The sequence below is a fragment of the Seriola dumerili genome, unplaced genomic scaffold (assembly GCF_002260705.1).
Source record: "Seriola dumerili isolate Sdu_G_001 unplaced genomic scaffold, Sdu_1.0 BDQW01001040.1, whole genome shotgun sequence".
NCBI classification, from domain to species: Eukaryota; Metazoa; Chordata; class Actinopteri; order Carangiformes; family Carangidae; genus Seriola; species Seriola dumerili.
The window spans coordinates 608775-634895 of NW_019175295.1; the positions used below are offsets into that span (position 1 = coordinate 608775).

Consider the following 26121-nt stretch of genomic DNA (forward strand, 5'->3'; position numbering starts at 1 on the left):
TTACTCCTCCATCTTTGATGCAGGGTTAACTTAGGGGCTTGGTTTGGACCAAACAGTTGACAGTTTCCACAGGGAGTATTAGATTATTAGTATTCCAATGAAGAACAAGTCAACATAGAACATATGTACAGCATCTACAGCATCTGCAGTATCTACAGCATCTACAGTAACTACAGCATCTACAGTATCCACAGTATCTAAAGTATCTACAGTATTTACAGTATCCACAGTATCGACAGTATCTACAGCATCTAAAGTATTTACAGTATCTACAGCATTTACAGTATCTACAGTATTTACAGTATCTACAGCATCTACAGCATCTACAATATCTACAGTATTTATAGTATCTACAGTATCTACAGTATTTACAGTATCTACAGTATCTACAGCATCTGCAGCATCTACAATCTCTACAGTATTTATAGTATCTACAGTATCTACAGTATTTACAGTATCTACAGTATCCACAGTATCTACAGTATCTACAATCTCTACAGTATTTATAGCATCTACAGTATCTACAGTATTTACAGTATCTACAGCATCATCTACAGCATTTACATTATCTACTGCATCTACAGTATCTACAGTATCTTCAGCATCTACAGTATCTACAGTATCTAAAGTATCTAGTTTCTACAGTATTTACAGCATCTACAGTGAGTTACAGACTCTGTACAACAAATAATGTCTTTATTATAACGCCTGATATCTGTTGTCCTACAACATGCCAGAACAAAATACTGTGGTTTTCCAAAGGAAATAATACTTGTCAGAGTGATGTTGCTGGACTCCTGATCATGACCACTGCATGAATCTGTGTGTCACAGATTACCTGTTAACTGTTACCTGCTGCTCAGCCCCTTTCTCAGTTTGGAGACAGACGTGTCAACACCTCTGTCATGTGGTGGTTACAGCTTTTAAAGTTAAAGAAAAGGAGTCTACCTGCTGTATTAGTTTGGTCTTAAAGCTGATGTTCAACATAACAGTGTGATACTGAAGCAGACAGCGCTCAGCTGTGAGGTGGACGTCAAGAGCTGAAACTCTGAAGCTGCTGGACTCTGGTCATGGTGTGCTCTTCTTAATTAACAAAGAGGTGCTTCAGTCTGGGGAGCAAACAGGTAATAAAACCTACCTGTTCCCCAGGTCAGTGCGTCACCTCTAAAGACTGAAAACCAGTCATGAGCTGTAAAACAAACTGCAGCACACAAACATTTTATCCTCCAGCTTTTCAGACAGAAAACAAAAGGCCTCAGTATCATTAATGCTGGAGTTAAATCCATCAATAGACAGTTCCTTACACTAGTATATAACATGTTGATGAGAAGGCAGTTCAAGATAACAGAATCAGTTCAGTCTTTGTCAGTGATTTTGGCAGAGGAGGTCGTCCACACACAGAGCTGTGTGCAGAGCGTCTCATGTTACTGTGTCTCTGTCTAAATAGATCAGACAGCGTGTTGGAGAGCAGCTGACAGAGCCGAGGCTGCTGCTGTCACTGACATGGAGACTCTGGAACCAGCTCTGTTCCGCCTGGAACAAGGTAGGAACACTCTGCACTTTATAATCAGAACACACACTGCACCAAGACATTGACAACACCACTACACCGTTACCTGCAGAGCAACTGTGCTACAATCAGCAGAATATCACACACACACACACACACACACACACACACACACACACACACACACACACACACACACACCATGTGCTACAGGTTTAACCTATACAGTCTGGTCCTGCAGCCTGGTCAGGGACGTGGTCTGGGTTTTCTCGTCCAGTCTGTGAAGTAGTCTCAGAGTCTGAGGCTGTCCTGAACTCACTGTCTTTTAAACTGAGAGACAGGTTCATCCACAGTATAACACCAACCTCTGATTACAAAGCCTCACCTGAGCAGCTCAGTGTTTTAACATGATACTGTCACAACAATAATGATCTGTGTTCACATCTCACAATATTCACCATGTTATTTAAAGCAAGCCAATGGCTTTAATAATTCATATGATAAAATAAACATCAGCAGCAGAACATTATGAATCAAATATTATCTCCAAGTCACTTCTATTGAAGCACAAACACAAACACATTCTACTGTGAGTTTGGAGCCATGTTGATTTGGTTCAGGGTCACAGGTCAGAGGTCAGAGGTCACCTTCATTTGGCTTTAAAAGGGTGGATGAGCTTGTTTGGCCCGTAGATACTCTGCTGGTTAGAAATTAGACATTATTCCTGCATGTTTTATTTTCTGTTGTCATCTCTCGCATACTCTGTTTAGTTTTTTTCTCTGATCAATATTTATTTATCTCCAGAAACATGAAATCACAGTTTAATGATTGTAATTACAAGATTTAAAGCTCCATATTTTCTTCTTCTTCTGTGTTTTATTTAAAGTGTTGAACCATAAGAAGATATAAAAACCATCTCAGTGTAGTTTTATATCTCCTCTCTCAGGCTTCTCTCTGGAGCTCTAGTAACAACAGGTCGGTGAGCCAATCAGAAGAGAGGAGGCTCTGAGCTTCTCTTCTATTAATATAAAACCTAGACTTGCTTTATAATCAAACTACACATGGACAGAGACCTTTAAGTTCTAACAGCAGCATGTTTCTAATAAATACCTGGTTCTGGCTGCTGTTTGGATTCACACAGTCCTCAGCTACTAACTAGTCCAGGCCATCATTCCACAAGGCCCCTCAGTCCTGCACCAGAGAACTGGACACTCATGTCATGTGACATTAGCATGTCATGATGTATGTACTGTGCTCCACACGCTCAGTCCTGTGTGTTATGGTGCAGTCAGTGAAATGTACCTGTATGATGAGGCCAAAATCAGGAGGAGACAGGAAGTGATGACTGACAGAGACCTTTAGTTTATAAAATACTCTTGGTATCTAAATGTCATGCTGGTAATAAAAGTAAAATAAAGACAATAAAAACTCTAAAACTGACATTACACAGATGAATCCTCATGAACATGTACCAGGAGCTTTAACAGAGAGATCTCACCTGATGACCTCATGTGTACTTCACAGTGAACTCTAGTAACCTTTGTACCTCCTGCTGTCTTCAGGCTTCGAGCTGCAGTTCCGTCTCGGCCCCTCCCTTCAGGGTAAGAGCGTCCAGGTGTACACCAACTACCCCCTCAAAGACCAGGAGTTTGACCGTCTGCAGTTCCGTCCTTTGGACTGGGTCTATCCCAACAGCCAGGAGGATGACTGTGACAAATACTGCAGACTGGACCTGAGGGTGGCTGGGTCCTACCAGTATTACTTCTCCTGTGGGTGGGTGCTTCTGTTACCATGATAACGCTGCAGCGAATACTGTAGTTTACAGTGTGTGTGCAGTTCATCAGGTGTTCAGACCAATGTATGTGTTTACAGGAACACAGATAGAGTAGGGGGGGGTTACATTGTCGTTGATCCAGTGCTGAGGGTGGGGGCCAACAATGACGCCCTCCCCCTGGACTGCATCAGCTGCCAAACATACGTGGCCCATGGCATCGGACCCCTGGACTCATGGCTCGACAGGGTCAGGGTCGCAAAGGAGACCGGTATGTTGACCAACATGACAAACCAGCAGCAGTTTTCTGAATTAAAACCACACAGGTACTTTACATGAGAACACTGAGCATATGGGAGAATATGTTAATATGAAGTTGATTTAAGTATTATATATTTATATATTATATTGTAAGTGACATAAAAACTGACTGTAGAGAGTGAGCTTTCTCTTCATGAGGTCAAAACAGAATCTATTTTATTCAGCTCAAATCTCAGCCCAGTAAACTGTCTGATCAAACGGTCAGTTCTTAAGTTTGTTAGTTTGAAGGAAGAATTAAAGAGACTTTACAGGTCATTACAAGTTATTACAGTTTGAATATTTAATTTCTAACCACATTCAAATACTCAACTTTGGAGTAAAAAGTCCTGCAGTGTTACAGGAGACTGTCACTGGGATATCTGAGTCTACTATGATCCTGCATGATGTTTGTCATTTATACTAACTAAAGCAATGCTAATTAATATTTTATATTGATAGTGGAGAGAACAGATCTGTCTCATGTGTCATGATCTGCCCCTTCTTTGAATGTTTTTGGACATTTAATGTTTATTTTCTGTTTTATTTTGAAGCAACTTTCCTTGTGTCTCTACTGTTGCTTTACTTCCTGTCTTTGTCCTGTTTCCCTCCCTGTTGATTTTCTATCCCACCCTAATGTGTTTCACCTGTGTTCTATCACCTGCCTCCCACAGTGACTGAGCTGTTGTCTGAAGTCTGTTGTGTCTGTGTAACATCCAGCTTCTCTGCTTTGCTTCAGTCGGACTCTGATCACAGGAAAGGTCACAAGCTGTGATTTGTGGGGTATCAACATGTTGTCTGATCCATCTCTGCCAAGTCATGGCAAGAATTTATGAGTCTGTAATCACCACAGTGACAGAAGCATCATGAAGTCTGAACCTGACACACTAGGTTTCAATCCCAGGTCATAGTGTGAAGACAGGTTGTCAAATATCAGGTGTGGGAGGGGTTTGCATCCTCCATGATCAGACAAAGTTCTCTGTGTCTGCGGTTTCATGTTCCTCTTGGTTCTGTTCAGGCTACAACATGATCCACTTCACCCCGCTGCAGAAGCTCGGCTCATCTGGATCCTGCTACTCCATATCTGATCAGCTGGAGTTAAACCCTGCCTTCTCACCTGGTGGGAAGTCATACACCTGGAGAGACGTTGGTGATCTGGTGGAGATGCTGAGGAGAGACTGGAACATGGTCTGCATCACTGATGTCGTCTACAACTACACAGGTAAAGGTACCAACAAGCCAAACACACAGGCCCCAGGGCCCAAGGAGTTAGGGGCCCCATGGGCTTTGAAGTAGCTTCTGCTGTTGGCAGAAAAAAACTCTCACCCCCACGGGGTGAGTGCAGTGTTCAGAATACTCAAAAGACCAGTGAATGTCCAATTCTGGATCAGATGTGGCTTTCCCTAACCAATAACAAGTGTTGGTCAGTCCATAGTCTGACAAACTAACTTTCCCTGATCCAGTGTATTTATACAAGTACAAACAAAGAAATGTGCACGGGCGTTTTGTCGTCTTCTGATTGCCTCCGCTGGCTTTCTCCTTCTCGTCTGACTCCGACCTCGAGTGTAACCTAAAACTCAGCGCGCTCAAAGGAAGACAATTAGTGTATGCACATAAATTACCACATATCTATCTCTGTATTCTTCGGCTGCCCCCTACACATGCCTATGGAGTGGTCTTTATCAGTGGTTGTAAATATTTTCCCTGAGGCAGATGTTTAAACAGTAACTCACCCTAAGCACCTAATTTATTAACTGGCATAAATCATTAAACAGTCTTAGCTTTAATAGGCTGCAATACAACAACAGCTTCACCTGCAAAGTATCACTGAAAGAGTCTGTACAAAGAGATTCAAAACAAAGTGACAGAAAGAGACCGAAGAGAAACTCAACACGACCACAGAGAGACATAACTAACTAACTATCACAGGTAGATAGAGAAGGTCTCCTGAACAGACAGGCGATCTTGAAGACAAAGAGAACAGGTGTAAGATAAGACTGCAGCCAGAGCTAGAAGTGTGGCACATAGACTGCACAATGATCCGTCAGGGACTGGCTGTCTCTGCAGGGATGTTACAGCAATGCAGTGGTGGCTTGATGGCAGACAGGTGTATTGATTCCTGATGAAGGACAGGTGTGTAGAGAGAGACAGAGGGTAAGGAAAAGACAGACAAAACCAAACACCTCACTCCTGCTGAAAATAAGAGAAAATGACAGAATCTGACTGACAGCAGACAGACAGGAGTCACAGAGGAGGGACTTTCTACACCAGGGGTAACCAACCTGTGGACTGGAGCCCGCTGGTGGGCCGTGAAGGTATTGCAAGTGGGCCGACAAATAATTTGCAAAACAGCAAAATTTGGGTGAAATCATGTAATTATATGAAAAAATAATGTAAATGTTTTAAAACGAAATGATCTTTAAAAACATTACAAATGTTGAGAAGCTCTTTCCATTTCATTTTTAACTTGTCTCATATTAAAGCCTGTCACCGTGATGAGCCAATGATAGGAACTCTTGGACCACATCATATACTTGTTCACTATCTCAGTCTCATTACGCTTAAAGATCACATCCGTGGCAAAAACTGGAGAATCAAAACAGAAACAGGAAGAGTTTAATTAATCCATATTATCATTAAAATAAAAACTGAAAATGTATTATTTGGCCTCTGTATTGTTACGGGGTCGGATGTTTCACAGATTTTCAAGTGGGTCATTAGTTGGAAAAGGTTGGGAACCACTAATCTACACCATGCGAATCCAACAGTACATGAAGTTCATTTTCATAGATGTTCTGCAGGAAGCAGTTCAGTCCTGAACCCAAACTGTTCTGGACTGAAGACCTTAATCTGGTTCAGATCATCAGTCAGCTGATCAGTGACCCGTCTCTCTCTGAGGTAACAGGAAGGATGATATTTAATGAATTAGTTGATGTAACAGTCAGTGACAGTTGAGTCCTCTGTATTCCTCTGTCTTTACCTGCTGCTGCAGTGACCGATGAGTGAAAAGTGATCTGGTCTTATTTTTAACAAGGATGGTGGAAATAAACCACAGCTGTTGGCCTTTCAGGCAGCTGTGGCTGATGCATCAACGTCTCACTTTCCTCATTGACATTTAGTCGTTATTCAGCTGAAGGTCAGACACACGGTGGTCATGTTAACAGACTGCACTGTATCAGATCAGGACAACTGTACCTGAGACAGAGACACTTCCTGTCAGGTCCTCAGAGACTTTGGACATGTGGAGCAGCCATGTTTCTGTAGTTTATCATCAGTACAGCTTCACACCTGGTATCATGACCGTCACTGAGAAGGTCTCATCTGTTCTCATCATATTTTATTTCCTAAAGTAACTGAAACTTTTTCATCTACAGTGTTCTGGGGTTAAACCCTAATATTCAACTACAGTATAAATATGTATCAATACATTCACAATCAGTTTTAACCACTGAAATAAGAGTCTCTTCTGACCTCTGTACAGACACTGTCTTAATCAATCAATTATGGAATTAAAGAGCATGTTGACATGGCTGGATACAGAGGTGACACATGTCTCATATCTCTCTTCCTCTCCTCTTGTTTCTTCCTTTCCTCTCCTCTATACTCTTCTCCTTGTTTCTCCCTATCCTCTCCTCTTGTTTCCTCCTTTCCTCTCCTCACCTCATCCAGCTGTTGACAGTGAGTGGATTCACCTCCATCCTGAATGTGGCTATAACCTGGTGAACTCTCCTCACCTGAAGCCAGCGTGGCTCCTGGACAGAGCTCTGTGGCACCTCAGCTGTGAGGTGGCTGATGGGAAATATACTGAACAGGGAGTCCCAGCACTGATTGAACATGAGCAGCACATACATGTGAGACATGGTATTCATTTGATATCTTTCCATGACCAATAACTACAGTGGAATTAGGAAACGTATTAGTGTAATATAACTGTGATCTCTAGGAGACAGGTGTGTAGAGACACAGTGTTAGCAGGTTGTTTGTAGCTTTATTGTCTTTTAGCTAGCTCATTGTTTTGTTCTACAGCTACAGAGTGACTGTATGTTGAGTCTCACAGTTCTCACCAACAACCTGTACAATACACTTACATGTGTCATGAGTTACACATTAATCAATAAAAAGTAATCAAATTACTTTACTTATTATACAGTAACAAAACTGATAAATTACAATACATGTTAACTTTGTCCATCAACAGATCCTTAATACTAATACTAATACTAATACTAATAATACTACTAAATAGTACCTAAATACCTACAGAGGCTAACACTGAGCTTACCACTGAGCCTACTACTGAAACTAACACTGAGGCTAACAATGAGGCTAATACTGAAGCTAACATTAAGGCTAACAATGAGGCTTATAGTGAGGATAACACTGAGGCTAACACTGAGGCTAACAATGAGGCTTATAGTGAGGATAACACTATGGCTAACACTGAGGCTAACATTGAGGCTAACACTGAGGCTAATATGAGGCTAATACTGAAGCTAACATTGAGGCTAATATGAGGCTAATACTGTGCCTACCACTGGTGCTAATACTGAAGCTAACATTAAGGCTAAAAATGAGGCTTATAGTGAGGATAACACTATGGCTAACACTGAGGCTAACATTGAGGCTAACACTGAGGCTAATACTGAGGCTAACAATGAGGCTAATACTGAAGCTAACATTGAGGCTAATATGAGGCTAATACTGTGCCTACCACTGAGGCTAATACTGAAGCTAACATTAAGGCTAATATGAGGCTAATACTGTGCCTACCACTGAGGCTAATACTGAAGCTAACATTAAGGCTAAAAATGAGGCTTATAGTGAGGATAACACTATGGCTAACACTGAGGCTAACATTGAGGCTAACACTGAGGCTACAATGAGGCTAATACTGAAGCTAACATTGAGGCTAATATGAGGCTAATACTGTGCCTACCACTGAGGCTAATACTGAAGCTAACATTAAGGCTATAAATGAGGCTTATAGTGAGAATAACACTATGGCTAACACTGAGGCTAACATTGAGGCTAACAGTGAGGCTAATACTGAGGCTAATACTGTGACTAATACTATGGGTAACAATGAGGCTAACAGTGAGGCTAACACTGAGTCTAACACTGAGGCTATTGAGGCTAACACCAAGGCTAACACTGAGGTGTGTGTGTGCGTGTGCGTGTGCGTGTGTGTGTGTCTGTAAGGCTTTGTGCTGTGTACTGTGGCAGCAGGTTTTCTCCAGGCTCCGACTTTGGGAGTTTCTGCAGGTCAGTGTGGATGCAGCTGTGGAGCAGTTCAGACAGCTGCTGGAGGCAGGTGAGACAGTGATGGAGGAACACACCTGAGTCACATGTCACACACACAACCTGTCTGCAACCAGATCTGATCCTGGACTGGAGAAAAATAACTTCAGTGATAATTTGTCAGAATAATGTGTTTTAAAGCATATGTTTAAAAGTTAAACTCATACTCAGTTGATCATGGGCGGTGTCTCTGGACCTTTGTTCATCAGGTAGTTTAGGTGACAGGTCCAGGTCCAGGTCCAGTCCAGAGTGTAAGAAGCAGCTGAAGGTGGTGCAGGACCCTGAGCATCGACGCTTTGGAAACACAGTGGACATGAACTCTGCCCTGGACATATTCACACCTGACAGGTGAGTCCATATACTGGACTTTATATGTGACACATACAGGGGTCAGATACAGTCAAGAGATTATTGTCAGACTGTTACTGTCAGACTGTTACTATCAGTCTGGCAGTAGCAGTCTATTAGTAACAGTCTGTTACTGTCAGACTGTTAGTTACTTTCAGACTGTTACTATTACTGTCAGACTGTTACACTTACTATCAGACTGTTACTATCAGACAGTTACTGTCAGACTGTTACTGTTACTGTCAGACTGTTACTATCAGACTGTTACAGTTACTATCAGACTGTTACTGTCATGTCCATGAAGAGACATTAAGTTATGTTTAGTTTTGTCTGTCTCGTGACTTCTTGTTTTATTTTGAAAACCTAACTCTCCTCTCGTTTCAGGTAACTTCCTCCTTTCCCTTGTGTGTTTCCACTGGTCTGATTGTCTGCCCCGCCCTGATTGTTTCCACCTGTTTCCCATTACCTTGTGCGTGTATATAGTCTGTGTTTCCCTATGTCCTGTGCCAGTTTGTCTTGTCTTGTTGTCGGAGAACCATGCCAGCCACGTTAGCCCAATTCGGTGTTATGTTTTGCCCTAGTCTTGCTTTACATTATTTTGATACTTTGTCTTTACCTGTGTCCTGAAATTTTGTTGGTTTTCCTCGAAAGAGTGTTTTTTTTTGTTCTACAGTTTTTCCTCTCTGTGAGTGGTTTTATTTGTGTACTTTGAATTTATATTCCTCTGTGAGTGATTTTTCTTTGCTACTTTGTTATTGAAATATTGTTAATTGGTACTTTGTCTTGGAGTCGTGCATTTGGGTTCAAGTCCCAGTTCAGTTGTGACAGTTACTGTCAGACTGTTACATTTACTATCAGACTGTTACTGTCAGACTGTTACAGTTACTGTCAGACTGTTACAGTTACTATCAGACTGTTACTGTCAGACTGTTACAGTTACTATCAGACTGTTACTGTTACATTCAGACTGTTAGTGTTACTGTCAGACTGTTGCTATCAGACTGTTACAGTTACTATCAGACTGTTACTGTTGCTGTTACACTTTTACTGTCAGACTGTTACAGTTACTATCAGACTGTTACTGCCAGACTGTTAGTGTTACTGTCAGACTGTTGCTATCAGACTGTTACAGTTACTATCAGACTGTTACTGTCAGACTGTTACAGTTACTATCAGACTGTTACTGTTACATTCAGTGTCAGACTGTTACTGTCAGACTGTTACTGTTACTCTCAGACTGTTACTATCAGACTGTTACTGTTGCTGTTACACTTTTACTGTCAGACTGTTACAGTTACTATCAGACTGTTACTGCCAGACTGTTAGTGCTACTGTCAGACTGTTACTGTCAGACTGTTACAGTTACTATCAGACTGTTACTGTCAGACTGTTACTCTTGCTGTTACACTGTTACTGTCAGACTGTTACAGTTACTCTCAGACTGTTACTGTCAGACTGTTACTGTTACTATCAGACTGTTACTGTCAGACTGTTAGTGTTACTGTCAGACTGTTACTATCAGACTGTTACAGTTACTATCAGACTGTTACTGTTGCTGTTACAGTCAGACTGTTACTGTCAGATTGTTACAGTTACTATCAGACTGTTACTGTCAGACTGTTACTGTTGCTGTTACACTGTTACTGTCAGACTGTTACAGTTACTATCAGTCTGTTACTGCCAGACTGTTAGTGTTACTGTCAGACTGTTACTGCCAGACTGTTACTGCCAGACTGTTACTGTTACTAACAGTTACTATCGGATGGTTACTGTCAGACTGTTACTGTCAGGCTGTTACAGTTACTATCAGACTGTTACTGTCAGACTGTTACTGTTACTGTCAGACTGTTACATTTACTATCAGACTGTTACTGTCAGACTGTTACTGTTGCTGTTACACTGTTACTTTCAGTCTGTTACAGTTACTATCAGACTGTTACATTTACTATCAGACTGTTACTGTCAGACTGTTAGTGTTACTGTCAGACTGTTACTGTTACTATCAGACTGTTACTAACAGACAGTTACTATCAAATGGTTACTGTCAGACTGTTACTGTTACTGTCAGACTGTTACTGCCAGACTGTTAGTGTTACTGTCAGACTGTTCCCGTCGGACTCTCACTGTTACTGTCAGGCTGTTACTGTCAGACTGTTACTGTCAGATTGTTACTGTCGGGCTGTTACTGTCAGATTGTTACTATTACTGTCAGACTGTTACTGTCAGATTGTTACAGTCGGACTGTCACTGTCAGACTGTTATTGCCAGACGGTTAGTGTTAGATCTTTACTGTTGCTGTCAGACTGTTACTGTTAGACTGTTACTGTCAGACTGTTACTGTAACAAGATCAACTCCTCAGGTGCAGATTCTGTTTGGTGAAATATTTTAGACTTGTAGAACATGAATTAAGAAAGTAAACAAAACCTCTGTAGTTTATACTGAGGTACTCACTGAAGTACATAACATTATTAATAACATTATTAATAATGTTATTAATAACAGTCTGAAGTGTTAATGTGACTGTATTCTCTCTCTCTCTTCAGCACCCGTCTGAGTCTTTCAGTCATCCAGGACTGCTGCAGCTGTTTCAGGAGGAGACTGGAGGAGCTGAACTTTGAACTTTACAAAGAGATGAAACACCATGCAGAGCAGGTGTGTGTGTGTGTGTATGTGTGAGAAAGAGAGAGAGAGAGATTAGGTCTGCATAACAGATTACTTTTCAGTCCTTACTTTTCAACCTTCTCTTGAGTCTTCATTGTTGTTGTTTGTTATATCTCTTCAGGCGACCAACTGCATTGTGGGAGGTGTGGTTTCTGAGCGTTTTGCTGATGAGGGACCTAAACTGGGTCCAATCACAAGGAGACACCCTCTCTGTCCCAGGTAACCCCCACCCCCCACATCCCCAACCATCAAACCTCACTGTTGTAATGATCTGAGTTGAGATAGTAAAAACTGACAGAATAAACCTGATACTGAGATGTCTGTGTACTTCAGCGCAGTGTTAGAGATTATTTCAGTCACTCAAAATGTGTAATAACACATGGCTGACTCTTATTTCATTCCTTTAGAATGTGTAATAACACCTTGCTGTGTGTTATTTCAGTTAATTAAAATATGTAATAACACCTGGCTGACTGTTATTTCAGTTATTTAAAATGTGTAATAACACTTGGCTGTATGTTAATTACATCATTCAAAATGTGTAATAGCACCTGGCTGTGTGTTATTTACGTTTTTAAAAATGTGTGATAACACCTGGCTGTATGTTAATTACGTCATTTAAAATGTGCAATAACACCTGGTTGTATGTTTTTTCAGGTTTTTAAATGTGTAATAACACGTGGCCATGTGTTATTTCAGTTATTCAAAATGTGTAATAATACCTGGCTGTATGTTAATTACGTCATTTAAAATGTGTAATGTCCCCTGTGTCTGATCTCCAGGTATTTCACCTTTCCTTTTGAGGACATGAGCTTTGATAAAGAAGTGCAGCTGATGGAGCAGAGAGAGAAGGCGTGTCACTTCCTGGCTCATGACGGCTCTGTGACAGGAAGTGATCTGCAGAGGAACGCAGCTGAACCAGGTGAACAACAGGAGCAACAGTAAAGATGAAAACGCAGATCATATGATGCACATCAAGCTCCGCCCCCAACAGGACCACTGATCATAGTCAACCGATAAAATGATCACCATAAAATGTTTTCAACAACATTCAGACATTAACGTTAAATCATGTGCTGACACCAACTTCAACTTCATTTCTTACCTTAAGAGCTGATCAGATCTGTGGCTCATCTGCCAATTATCAATAACCTGGTGTTGGGTCTTTATATTTATCAACCTCAACAAGTAGCTTCTCCTCATCCATGCTTCACACATGAGAGACAGAGACAGTGACAGAGGTGAGGAGAATGAAGCTACGGGAACCAGGAAGTACAAAACACTCCTTAATTTGGAAAGTATTGTGGGGGCTGTACAAAGGAAATAATATGAGAGGCCGTAGACTTTTCGTTCCACACAGAGAACAGTTGTTGACACATTTCTGGCGTCTATAACTCATCCACAGCATTTCATTAATCAGATGTCCACAGGGAAGTTATGATTATGTTCAGCGTTAATCACCATAACACACATGTCCATGAGGTACAACTCTGCTCCATGATGCTAGTAGAGGAGGAAATCTCCACAGACAGATATTTGTTCCCTGACCTGTCTTCCCTCCTCCTGCTGTCTGCAGACTCTGAGGTCTACCTGCGGAGAGAACTGGTCTGTGAGGAGAACACTGTCAAGCTTCGTTATGGAGACAAACCAGAGGACTGTCCTTACCTGTGGACTCGTATGAAGACGTACACAGAGACTATAGCTGAGGCCTTCTCTGGTGTTTGTCTGGTCAACTGCTCCTCCATCCCCCTGCATGTGACTGAGGTACTCTCTACCTACTGCTGACTCATCAAGGTGTCTCATGGAAACTGTGTCCCCTGTGTTAATGTTGGACAGACTACAGGTTCACTGTGTCCTCTGTGTCTCTGTAGGTGATGCTTGCAGCAGCCCGAGCCGTCAGGCCTAACCTGTACGTGATAGCTGAGCTCTGTACCGGCAGCCAACACACTGACAATGTCTTCGTGAACCGCCTGGGAATCACCAGTGTGCTGAGAGGTACTGACCCCGTCCCCGACCGTGACCCTAACTCCGCCTCCTCACCTGCCAATGAACAGTTTAGTGTCTTGGAGTGTAAAGCGCTGACACTAACTATTTTCTTCTTCTTCTGTTTGTTCTGTCTCATTTGGCTTTTTAATGAAACTGCATCACATGAACATGAATATTCAATATTGTCACTGTTTTTAATAGAAATCTGTTAAACTACATCTTATTGGTATTGGTATTTTCTCCTTCATCCCATCAACTGAAACTGTGGTTCATCATCCCACTGCATGTTCAGATGTGTCATTCACAGCAGATGTTTCATTGACAGCAGATGTTTCATTGACAGTAGATGTTACAGTAGATGTTACATTAGATGTTTCATTGACAGTAGATGTTATTGCTGTGATTATTGAGCAGCTCGTCTTCCCTCTGTCTCTCTGCTAGATGCTGCAGCTGCTGCAGACGGTCAGGAGGGAGGGTGCTGGCTGTCCTGGTGTAGGGGGGAGCCTGTGGGGGCCTTTGTCCAGCCCAGCCTTCGGCCCCTGGTCCCAGCTGTGGCTCACACTATGTTCATGGACATCAGCCCCAACAACCACAGTCCCACCCAGGTTAGATTCCCTCTGGAAAACAGAATTATCTAGTCATCTACTGCTGCTGCCTTTACCATCTCTACTGTCTCTGTCTCTACTGTTTCTACTGTCTCTGCTGTCTCTACTGTCCCTACTTAATCTACTGTCTTTGTCCTGTCTCTGCTGAATCTTCTGTCTCTACTGTCTCTGTCCTCTCTACTGTCTCTGATGTCTTTACTGTCCCTACTTAATCTACTGTCTGTCCTTGCTCTACTGAATCTACTCTATTGTCTCTACTGTCTCTGTTTCTACTGTCGCTATTGTCTCTACTGTCTCTGTCCTGTCTCTACTGAATCTACTGTCTGTATTGAATCTTCTGTCTCTACTGTCTCTACTGTCTCTACTGAATCTACTGCCACTGTAGTACAGTCTGCTGTGTGACGAGTGATGATTGTTATTGTCGTTCAAACTAATTCTAGTAATTCAAGGAAGCAGCAGCTAAAAATAAACACACAGGCTCAGGGATTAACCGGTTAACTGGTGACGAGACTGTTGTGATCGATTTGAATCCATCGGTTGATTGGTTCTTCCTGTATACAGTTGGTGAATGTGGATTTGAACACAGTCTCAGCCTTTGACCTCTTGTTCCAGAAGAGTTCACTTTCCGACTTCCTGCCCAGCTCCGCTCTGGTGTCCATGGCCTGCTGTGCTACAGGAAGCAGCAGAAGATACGATGAGCTGCTCCCTCATCAGGTGACTGCAGTTAAAGCACCACAGTGTCTCTGGCTGTACATGAACTCTACTGAAGCTGGCATGGTGTTTTTTATTTTCTTTATTTTAGCAGCACCTGTCCAATTCAGGTGTTTGAGGATGAACACATGACTTTTCCACTGGACTTCTAGGAAATATAAAAACCTGCAGGACATTTAAAGACAATGGGCTTCAGTTATTCTTTAGTTATTCAGTCTGTTTCATGTTATGATGTTATGTAGAAATAGAGATTTGAGCCTGAGGCCAGCAGCAGAGGAAAGACCAGTGACCAGGTTCAGGACTAACCTTCACTGTGCTGTTCAGGTCTCTCAGGACCATCAGTACACCAGCTGGAGCCCTGAGGACCAGGTCGGTCTGCAGACCGGGATCATGGCTGCCAAGCTGTCCCTGAACAGGCTGCACCAGGATCTGGCTGCTGAGGGCTTCACACAGGTCAGGACACCATGCATCTCCTGCTGCCTTCATGAAATATATGTGACAACATTAATAACAAATTTATACATAACAAATGTCAGACATGAGCTTGTTATTTTTATTCCTCTGTGTGGCAACAGTCAGAGACGTGATGTTTTCGGGTCGTCCCTCTCGTCCTCAGGAACCTGATATCTCAGGAACACAAATATTCACTTATACTCAAAGATGAACTGATTAGATTTTGGGTTTTAAAGGTCAAAGGTCAATGTCATTGTGACTAACCTTAACCGTGAGTCGGAAACATCATCATAGACTTAACCACAGGACACTGAGGACATGACCTCACACGACCTCACTGAGGACACGACCTGACTGAGGACATGACCCCAGTGTCCTGCTAGTGTCACCCAGTCTGCTTTGTCTCTGCTGTCATGTGAGCAGGTGTATGTGGAGCACCTGGGAGGGGGCATGGCCACAGTGACCAGACACTGTCCCAGTACCCACGAATCAGTGGTCGCTGTGCTGCGAAGACCGGTCCATAAGCCAGAGAGACTCTGTCACACAGATGACGTTCCACCTGTCCTCATCCCAGGTGATGGTCCTGAAACCACTTCCTGATCCTGATCCTCAGAGGTCTCAGCGTGAGAGGTATGAGTTAACCTGGACTCTGGTTCTGGTCTGTACAGGTGTGATTAAAGAAGTGGTGCTGGAGGCCCGGACCTCTGTGAACAACACTACAGATGACAGCAGCCTGCCGGTCTGCACTGTGGAGATCAGAGAACACATCCAGGTGTGTGTGTGGTTCTGCAGCAGGTCCTGGTTCTGATGATGTGTCTGTCAGAACCTCTGCCAGAGGAGTGAGTTCACACTTTATGTTTAGACCTCTGAGGAATTTGTTGCAGGTGAAGGACAGTCAGCTGGTGAAGAAGACTGACGTGGTGTCCAGACACAACAGAGATGTTCAGGAGTTAAGGTTGGAGAAGTTCACTCCAGGCAGCATCATCATCTTCAGGTGGGGTGGGGTGGTGGTGAGGTGGGGGTGGGGGGTGGGGGGTGCAGGTCCTGAACCACTTCATTAGTTTTCTGGTCTGGTCTGGATCTACATGTGGTCTCTGATCCTCTACAGAGTGACTCTGGAGCCCAGGTCCCAGGAGCAGCTGGGGGCCCTGAGACGCCACCTGATCCAGTTCAGTCCTCAGTACCAGACCGGCAGCCTGGCTGAACACAGCACTCCCCCCATCCTCACCCAGCCGCTGATGACGTCAGTACACAATTAATATAATAACAATAAACAACAATAATAAGTGCTGAAGCCTGTGGTCAGAGGTTAGGTTCTTCATCATCATCATCAGTGACCTGCTCTTCCTCAGCATCATGTCCAGACTGACCCTGACTGACATGAACATGCTGCTGTACCGCTGTGACGCTGAGGAGGGGGGAGGGTGCTATAATGTCCCCTCATGGCTACGGCTCAACTACGGAGGCTTACAAGGTACATAAATCTCACAGGTAAAAACCCAGGCAAGGTCCAGGTACGCACCAGCATCATCCTCATCATCTTCATCATCTTATTCATCATCATCTTCTTCTTCTTCTTCAACACTGTGTCGGGTGTTTGGTAGTGAGAAGTTTATTGTATGATCTTTGTGATTATTGTGTGATATTTGTGCAGTGTGTGTGAACTGTTGGTGGTTTGTTTGGTGTGTTCTCCATGTTCTCTCGTCCTCTGAGACGCCGTCCCTGTCTCTGAGGCATGGAGTGCATATAGTTGCTCAGCTCCTCGGTGGAGCAGGTGCTGTTGGCGGTGGGAGAGCAGGTGGGACATCATAACATCACTTATGGCATCTCTCCTTGACTCTACCTCCCTCATTCAAAATGGCCGCCACTTTCTCCAACTGGTTAGGGGAGTTTGTTTGCTGAATCTGCTGGTGTGTTTTGTCCTAGTTGATGATAATGTTGTGTGTGGTAGCATAGGCAAGATAAAGGAGAAAATAGTGGTGGTGTGAGGAGCAGTGATGGCTGGCATTAGGGGAGTGACTCTGGGACGCCAGTGATCACTGTCTAGCCTCCTTGAGGTGTCGTGGGACCAACTAGACGAAACACTGGTGAAAGGAGGTTCCCACCTGATGACCCCAAAGACATGTTAGTTATCACTGCTCATTAGTCTGTATAGTCAAATTAATACTTATCATAGGATTTAGGATGTTAAGCTTAGGGAGCTATTCACTGAGTCTGGTCCATTTTCTGTAGCACAAGTTTCTTGTGTTTACCTTAAATTATGCGTCCTGCATGAATAAAGCGTGGTGTTTGTGAGGTAGGGATTAGTGCTAGTTCGTTTGGGTTATACAGTAGTCAAGATGCTGTGTCGGTCAGGACAGGGGAATGAAGACAGGATATAACTTCTTGCTGGTAGATCTGATGACTGTGGCGATTTATTGAGAACTCAGTGTTGTCATAGTTCTGGAATAACAACAATAAATCATATTATACATCATCTTAAGAATGAACCACGGTTTCACATGAACAGAAAAAATACACACTAATTTTCTAACACAAACCAACTGACAGTAATATAATTAACCATAATACTTAGTTAGCTGGTCCAATAGCACCCTCTACTGGTTAGGACAAATAAAGAATTAACACTCACACGGAGCGCCAAGCAATTAACCGCCTGAACTACCGTGACGTTACATACCGTGAACTAACAGTACACAACTACCCAAACCAACAGAAGTTTTCCTTATACTCCTACACCCAACTAAACAAGACAGACATCAGTCGCATATCAGCGGAAACATTACACCTGTCAGAGTTAACGAGGTGCATCGTAAAAACACAATATACGTCAAACCGTACTCACTTTGTGCATCCACTCACAGTGTCTCAATAAAGGCAGGTTCAACAAAAAACAACCTTAATCCCAGGCGAAATACAACGGGGGTTCTCACAGGTGTATCGACGTCTGTCTGCTGGTCTATATGGCATCTGGCTAACTAGGCTACAACATGGGGTGCTAGTCACAGGAAGAAGGTACCCCTAAACATGCCTTCAAAATAAAGCCTTTGATACAGGTGGTAATGTTTCTGAAAGACAATGGAGCTTAATGAAGAGTTTCTGCAAGTGTCCCACTGGCTGTTCCCTCTCCCCGGGTCACCGTGTACGGAGTCCCTCCGTTTGCTCTGCCTGTGTGGGTCCAGGCTGCCGGCTCTGTGGCCGGGGCGCCGGTGTCGGCGGCTCTCTGGCTGAAAATTCAGTGGGAGAAGTGGCGGGCAGCATGTGCTGAGCCAAGGCTCCAATCTCAGTGCAGGAGTCACTGTGTTATTCTCTCCCACTGCCAATGTCAAGATATTAAGTCGTACAGAAGTTGTTAAGGACAGAGTCCTCACAGTGAGATCAGAAATACAATTTTATTCTTACTTTCATTAATGTTTATGCTCCAAACCACGGCCCTGAGCGCTCAGCTCTTTTTAACATTCAAGACATTCACATTCAAATGTGTTGTTCTGGGGGGGGGCTGGAACTGCTGCAGACTCTCTAGATAGGACAGGTCAGGAGCTGCATCTCAGTCAGCTGCACATCTGTCTCAGCTGGTGGCAGAGGCCGATTTAGTGGATGTGTGGAGGATGAAGCAGCCTTCAGTCAGGCAGTACACCTGGGTGCAGGTGGCAGGGTCAGTGCAGCCAGGTGAGACAGGTTTTATCTGTCAGCTGTTTTTACTGCTCGGGCTGCTGACTGTCACATCCTCCCTGTGGCTTTCACAGATCACCTTTTAGTTCTTCTGGAGCTTGTTTTATCTTCCACTGACAGTTCTTTTTGGCATTTTAATGTCAAGTTATTACTTGATAATTTTTTTTATTAGGTCTAGGAAAGAGTCTTTTCTTTCTCTGAGTCAGTGGTGGGAGGTAGGAAAGTGCCAAACCAGGGTTTTCTGCCAGCAGTACACATCATACTCCACTGCTAGGATCAGGAGAGCTGTGCAGCGTTTGGAGGCAGATATCACAGAGCTGGAGAGAGGGTCTGGTGAGCAGAGCAGCCTGTTGCTCTCTATAAAGCAGCAGTTGAGCTTCTTCCTCCAGGAGAGAGCTAAAGGAGTGCTGGTCCGGGCTCGTTTCTCTCAGCTCAGCAACATGGATGCACCGACTAAATTCATCTTTATCCTGGAGAGGTCGCTGGCCCATAGGAAGGATGGTGTTTCTCCGCCTGCCTGATGGGAGGCTGACTTCTGAACAGGTGGAGATTAGGAGGGATGCAGTGGCCTTCTACACTGACCTGTTCGGAGCTGAGATGCTGCTGCTGAGCTGCTGCAGGATCTTCCATAGCTGAGTCCGGAGGAGCGCCACACCCTGAGCTCAGACCTCTCCCTACATGAACTGACCACTGCCATGTCCCACATGGCCTCAGGAAAGGCTCCAGGTGTGGATGATTTACCTGCAGATTTTTTTAAGCACTTCTGGAGGGAGCTGGGGCCTGACATGCTGGATGTTTGGATGTCTTTTACTAAAGCTTCCTGCAGGCCTGCAGTGATCTCCTTACTGCCTAAGAAGGGAGATCTAACGCCTCTAAAGAACTGGAGACTGGTTGCTCTTCTGTATACAGATTAAAAAATCCTTCTCTGTCTGTTTTTATCTAACAGACTAAAGGTTTTTATTGACCTGTTGATTGGGGCGGAGCAGTCATACCAGACCTCCTGAACACAGGCCTGGAATGTGGCTGTTTGAAGAGCCGCTGTTCAACAACAGCTTCCTGTCTATTAATTCTAATAATTCACTTTAAGGACTCATCTTGTTGAGGCTGGGGTCGTCAAGCTGGATAATCTAATGAGGATGTCGATGGACATGCTGACTGAGGTGACCAACATCAGGTCGCCCCGAGTGCTGCAGAGGTTTGTAGACGAGGTGGGACAGTCTCTGTCTCCTCCACTGAGGGCTTTGGTTCGGGACCGGGTGCTGGCTGAACAGTGAAGTGACAGTCACGAGTTTGTGTTCCCCTCCCTCATCATCAGTCCTGAACCTCAGCTCTCTGACAGGACTCAGAGTCAAAATAGACTGAGGTGTTTGATGCAGACGGTTCTTTTAAAGGCTGCTGGCAGCTCCTGTACAAGCCTCCTGTTAAAAAACAGACGGCTGACCTCCAGTGGAGGATCATACACGGAGCTATAGCTACAAAACTACAAGGGCTGTCCTTTTTGTAGGCAGACAGAAACTGTGGAACACCTGGTGGTATCCTGTCCTCATTTGTCTGATTTATTTAGGCGGCTGCAGGGGTGGGTGGAGGCTTTAGGAGAGGTTTTTTCGTTTTCACTTTTTGTTTTTGGCCCAAGGCAAAAAGAGACAGACACGGGTTCTTATCAATTTCTTGTTAGCAACTGCTGAGCAAACAATCTGGAGAAGCCATGAGAACTAGTTGTCAGGTGTGGGTTGGACAGAGCCGGTGCTGTGTCTGAAGGCTCTGGTCCTTTTACAGACTGACCTGCAACCTGGACATTTTCAGGGACATGTGGGGGATCAGGTGCTACAGCTCAGCTGTTAGTTTTTTAACTTGTGGGTAGGAGTGTGTTTTTTTTGATTGTGGGGTTTTTATTCTCCTTCTTCTTCGTGTGGGAGGAGAGCGAGTGAGGGAGAGAGTGGGAGAGAGGGTTTTTGGATTCTTTTTCCATATTTCTATCCTTTTCTTATTATTCTTTTGGTGGTGGTTTATGTAGGTGTTTGTGTTTGCACGGGTTTAGTTTGGGGTTAGTTTAGTTCGTGTTTTTGTGTGTTTCCACGCCGGCCTGAGGCTGGTGGCAGCCGTCATGGCGGCCGACGGGCTGTCCCGGCAGCACAGCGTGAAGGTGGGTGCTGGATCCCTGAGCAGCGTGGAGGAGGTGGCGCTGGCAGCAGGGGAGGTGGTGGGGCACAGCTCCATCAAATCCGCCGCCCGCATGAATAAATCGGTCGTGTTATTTCTGGAGAAGGTGGAACAAGCTAACCGGCTAGTGGAGACCGGTATAACAGTGAACAGCTTGTTTGAACAAGTGCTGCCGCTAATGCAGCCCACAACCCGGATTACCCTATCTAATGTACCGCCGTTTGTTAGTGTTGCAGTTTTGATTAATGAACTCTCTCGTCATGGGAAAGTTGTCTCTCCCATGAAGAAGACACTGTCTGGATGGAAATCACCATTACTGAAACACGTTGTATCGCATCGAAGACAAGTATTGATGATACTAAACAACAGAACGGAAGAGTTCAATTATGTTTTCAAAGTACGGGTGGACGGGTTTGATTACACACTATACGCCACCTCCTCCCTGCTGAAGTGCTTCGGCTGCGGGGAAGAGGGACACCAGGCCCGGGCCAGGTAGGCAGGGTAGACCCGTACCTGCGGCCCGGCGCCGGACTCCCGCCACAACACAGCGGGAGGTGGACGGAGGAGAGAGAGAGAGGCAGGAGGAGCAGAGCGGACACAGGGAGGTGAGTGAGGAGGGGAAGTGTGAGGCTGAGAAGACAGGTGGCACGGGTGAGGTGGTGGGAGAGACAGGTGAGGTGGAGGGTGAGACAGGAGAAGTGGGGGGTGAGACAGGTGAGGTGGAGGGTAAGAAAGGTGAGGTGAGGGGTGAGAAAGGTGAGGTGAGGGGTGAGACAAGGGAGGTGGAGGGGGAGAAAGGTGAAGTGGAGGGTAAGACAGAGGAGGCAGGGGAGATGTTAGACAAAGGGCAATAAGAATGAGACAGGTGAAGCAGAAGGGCCAGTGGAGGAGATGGAGACAGGTGAGGTGTTGAGAGAAAGGTGAAACTGTGGAGATGACAGGCGAGATGGGTGGTGAAGGGAGTGAGGGAGAAAAAATAGCAGACAAACAGCTTAAAGCTAGTTTATCTGAGAACATAACAGAAAATATGGTTTTGTCTAACAATGCGTGTACGTCAGGAAGTGTGTGTGAGAGTGTACCCACTCCAGCACAGAGACGCAGCAGCAGAAAGAGCTCGCTGTCTGCGGCGGGAGGCTGTAAGGCCGGGCGGCTGGGGGCCCCGGCAGCCACCACTGCAGACAGCGACAGTGATGCTGAGGCATACCTGTCCGTCTGCAGTGGTGTTTCCAGCATCACTGTAAGTCAAGAAACTAAAGCATACTCTGAAAAAAATGGTAAAAAGTTTTTTGCAGCAAACAAAAGGTATAAAAGGCATAAATATAGAAAAACACTTTCCAGACAAACTGCTATTTCTAAATTCAGCAAAGAATGTTTTTAAAAACAAAGCCACCTCTGAACTAACGAATCAGGAGGTTTTCAGGTTGAAAAAACTAATGATAAAAGTAAGAAAAGAGCTCGATTTTTAATAACATGTCTGCCTCGATTTTATCCTTTTATCTTTTTTACGCCTGCATTTTTAGCCTCTCCACAATGAATTCCTTTAAAGTGGGGGCGTTGAACGTAAACGGCGCCAGGGTGGCAGAGAAACAGGCTTTGGTTTTTGACGCAGCATGGGGGAAGAATATTGATATATTTTTTCTACAAGAGACACACAACGATGTAGGCAATGCACCTGACTGGGAGAGAGAATGGGAGGGACAGGTGGTTCTGAACCACCATAGGTCTGCAAGTGGGGGGGTAGGACTCCTGCTGTCCCGGTCTTTCACTCCTTCCTCACTAGAGGTAGAGCACGTGGAACCAGGGAGATGTCTTTTAGTAAAGGCACATTTTAAAGAACGAACATTGGTTTTTATCAATATTTATGCCCCGAATAATGGAACAGAGAGGAAGACCTTCTTAGAAAGAGTAAGTGAAAAACTGAACAGCTGTGGACCGGAGGATTTTTTAATCTTGGGTGGAGATTTTAATTGCACGGAAAATAGTTTCTTAGACAGAAACCACACAGAGCCTCATCTAGGGTCCCAACATGCACTGAGGCAGCTGGTCCACTCCCACGGCCTTGTGGATGTGTGGAGGCGGATGCACACAGACTGCCGTCAGTATACATGGTCCCACATGTCAGGCCGAGACTCAAAGCAGGACTCAGATGCAGAGATTTTAGATAAGAAAAGGCTTTTATTGAATTCACCGGAGACCTCGGACCGAGTGGCAAACAAATGGCTCTGACTATAGAGAAAACAATAAACACTCCAAGAGGAGGAAAAAATAACTCTAATAAAAAGAAACAAACACAAAACGCTCCGTATGGAGGAAAAACCTGCCTATATAAAATAATTTGGCTACAAACAAAAATCACTCTTAAAGAGGAAAAACCAAGGACTATGAATCTAAGCTATGATATAAGTAAACAAACAAAAAATCTCTCTTTAACGAGGAATAAACAAAGGGCTATGAATCTAAGCTATGATAAGAATAAACAAACAAAAAATCACTCTTGAACGAGGAAAAACAAAGGGCTATGAATCTAAGCTATGGTAGAAAATTTACAAACAAAAAATCACTCTTGAACGAGGAAATCGAAGGGCTATGAAATTTAGCTAAAGAAAAATTTACAAACACAAAAAATCACTCGTCACGAGGAACATACGGCTTACTATGGCGATGGCTGTGGACATGGATCAAGGCTCTGGTGCAGGACAAGGACGAAGACACTCTGGCACAAGACAAGGGGAACACAGACTATTTAAACACATGGAGGGAAATAGGGAACAGGTGGAAACACTTAGGGCAATCAGACTGAGACACATGAGGAAGGGCAAGTTACCTGAAACAAGAGGAGAATTACTTTTCAAAATAAAACAGGAAATGACAGGACAAAACAAACCCAAGACAAGACAACCTCACCACGGTGTGACAGAACCTCCTAGGACCGGCTACCAGACGGTCCAGGCTGTCCAGGATGGTCGCGGTCAAAGTCAGCAATAAGAGTACGGTCCACAATGAACCGTGATGGGATCCACTGTCTCTCCTCCGGGCCGTACCCCTCCCAATCCACCAGGTACTGTCTGCCCCGGCCCCTGTTGCGAACAGCCAGCAGCCGTTTAACCTTGTAGACCGGACCCCCATCTATCATCTCAGGAGGAGGAGGGGGCGGGAGGGGCGGAACCAAGGGACTCTCCTTGGCCGGCTTGACCTGACTGACATGGAAGGTGGGGTGAACACGGAGGGAGCGAGGCAGGCGGAGCCACACCGCTGCAGGACCGATGACCTTGGTAATGGGGAAGGGACCCACAAATCGCGGTGCCAGTTTCTTGGAGGGTACCTGGAGGTGAAGATTCTTGGCAGAAAGCCACACCCTTTGACCTGGCTGGTAGGCAGGTGCGGGTCGCCTCTTGCGGGTCGCCGCCTTCTTGGTCCAGTCCCCTTGGCGGATAAGCACCTGCCGTGCAGCAGCCCAGATGCGTCGGCAGCGGCGGATCATGGCGTGGGCAGATGGGACCGTGACTTCAAGCTCCTGGGCAGTGAACACAGGCGGTTCATAACCATAAACACGCTTGAAGGGTGAAAAACCGGTGGCAGACGCGGGCAGGGAGTTGTGGGCGTACTCGACCCAGACCAGGTGTTTGCTCCATGTCGAGGGGTTCTGGGACACTAGACAACGGAGGCCGGTTTCCAACTGCTGGTTAAGGCGTTCGGTCTGGCCGTTAGCCTCCGGGTGATAGCCCGAGGTCAGACTGGCCTTAGCTCCGATGAGCCGGCAAAATTCCCTCCAGAACTGTGACACGAACTGGGGCCCCCGGTCCGAGACGATGTCCTTGGGAAACCCGTGAATCTTGAAAACATGGTCAATCATAATTTCAGCTGTTTCCTTGGCTGAAGGCAGTTTAGGCAGGGCAATAAATCTGACCATCTTAGAGAATCTATCCACCACAGTGAGGACTGTGGTGTTACCTTGGAGAAAAACCGGGAGCCCCGTGACGAAATCCAGCGATATGTCGGCCCATGGTCTGGAGGGGATGGGCAGTGGTTGCAGAAGTCCCATACGTGACCCGGAGGACATCTTGTTCCTCGCACAGACCGAACAAGCCTCGACGTACTCCCGGACCTCCGATTCCATGGATGGCCACCAGAACCTCCGAGAGATGGCAAACACTGTCCGCCGAACTCCCGGATGACAGGAAAGCAGCGAGGAGTGGGCCCAATGAATCACCTGTGGGCGCAAATCGACAGGGACAAATAATCGATTCTCGGGGCACCCACTAGGTGGCGGAGCCTCACCATTAGCTTGCTTAACCTCCTTTTCTATCTGCCAAATCACCGCTCCAACCACACAGGTCAGTGGGAGGATAGGCTCTGGTTCTTTGGCTACAGGCTCAGGGTCGTATAGACGTGACAGGGCGTCAGGCTTGACGTTTCGGGACCCCGGCCTGTAAGAAAGAGAAAAAGAAAAGCGGTTAAAAAACAGCGCCCACCTGGCCTGGCGAGAATTGAGTCTCTTGGCCCTGCGTATATATTCCAGGTTCTTGTGGTCAGTCCAAACGATGAACGGTTGCTCAGCTCCCTCCAACCAGTGTCTCCACTCCTCCAGCGCCACCTTAACCGCCAACAGCTCCCGGTTGCCGACATCGTAGTTGCGCTCTGCTCTGGA

The 26121-nt window shown here is 45.0% G+C and overlaps 1 protein-coding gene across 1 annotated transcript in view; it reads left to right on the top strand.

Moving 5' to 3' along the window:
• The first annotated feature begins 1503 nt into the window (after positions 1-1503).
• The window catches only part of LOC111237619 (glycogen debranching enzyme-like), a 41294-nt gene continuing 16676 nt past the window's right edge, over positions 1504-26121 (top strand). The window contains exons 1-20 of the mRNA XM_022766775.1: positions 1504-1543; positions 3073-3283; positions 3383-3552; positions 4597-4800; positions 7248-7429; positions 8778-8889; positions 9086-9224; positions 11769-11877; positions 12008-12105; positions 12669-12808; positions 13463-13650; positions 13758-13881; positions 14314-14477; positions 15090-15200; positions 15513-15641; positions 16065-16215; positions 16310-16419; positions 16532-16635; positions 16750-16884; positions 16994-17115. Coding sequence (XP_022622496.1) covers positions 1504-1543; positions 3073-3283; positions 3383-3552; positions 4597-4800; positions 7248-7429; positions 8778-8889; positions 9086-9224; positions 11769-11877; positions 12008-12105; positions 12669-12808; positions 13463-13650; positions 13758-13881; positions 14314-14477; positions 15090-15200; positions 15513-15641; positions 16065-16215; positions 16310-16419; positions 16532-16635; positions 16750-16884; positions 16994-17115 — 2743 coding nt within the window. The remainder of the gene's footprint in view (positions 1544-3072; positions 3284-3382; positions 3553-4596; positions 4801-7247; positions 7430-8777; positions 8890-9085; positions 9225-11768; positions 11878-12007; positions 12106-12668; positions 12809-13462; positions 13651-13757; positions 13882-14313; positions 14478-15089; positions 15201-15512; positions 15642-16064; positions 16216-16309; positions 16420-16531; positions 16636-16749; positions 16885-16993; positions 17116-26121) is intronic.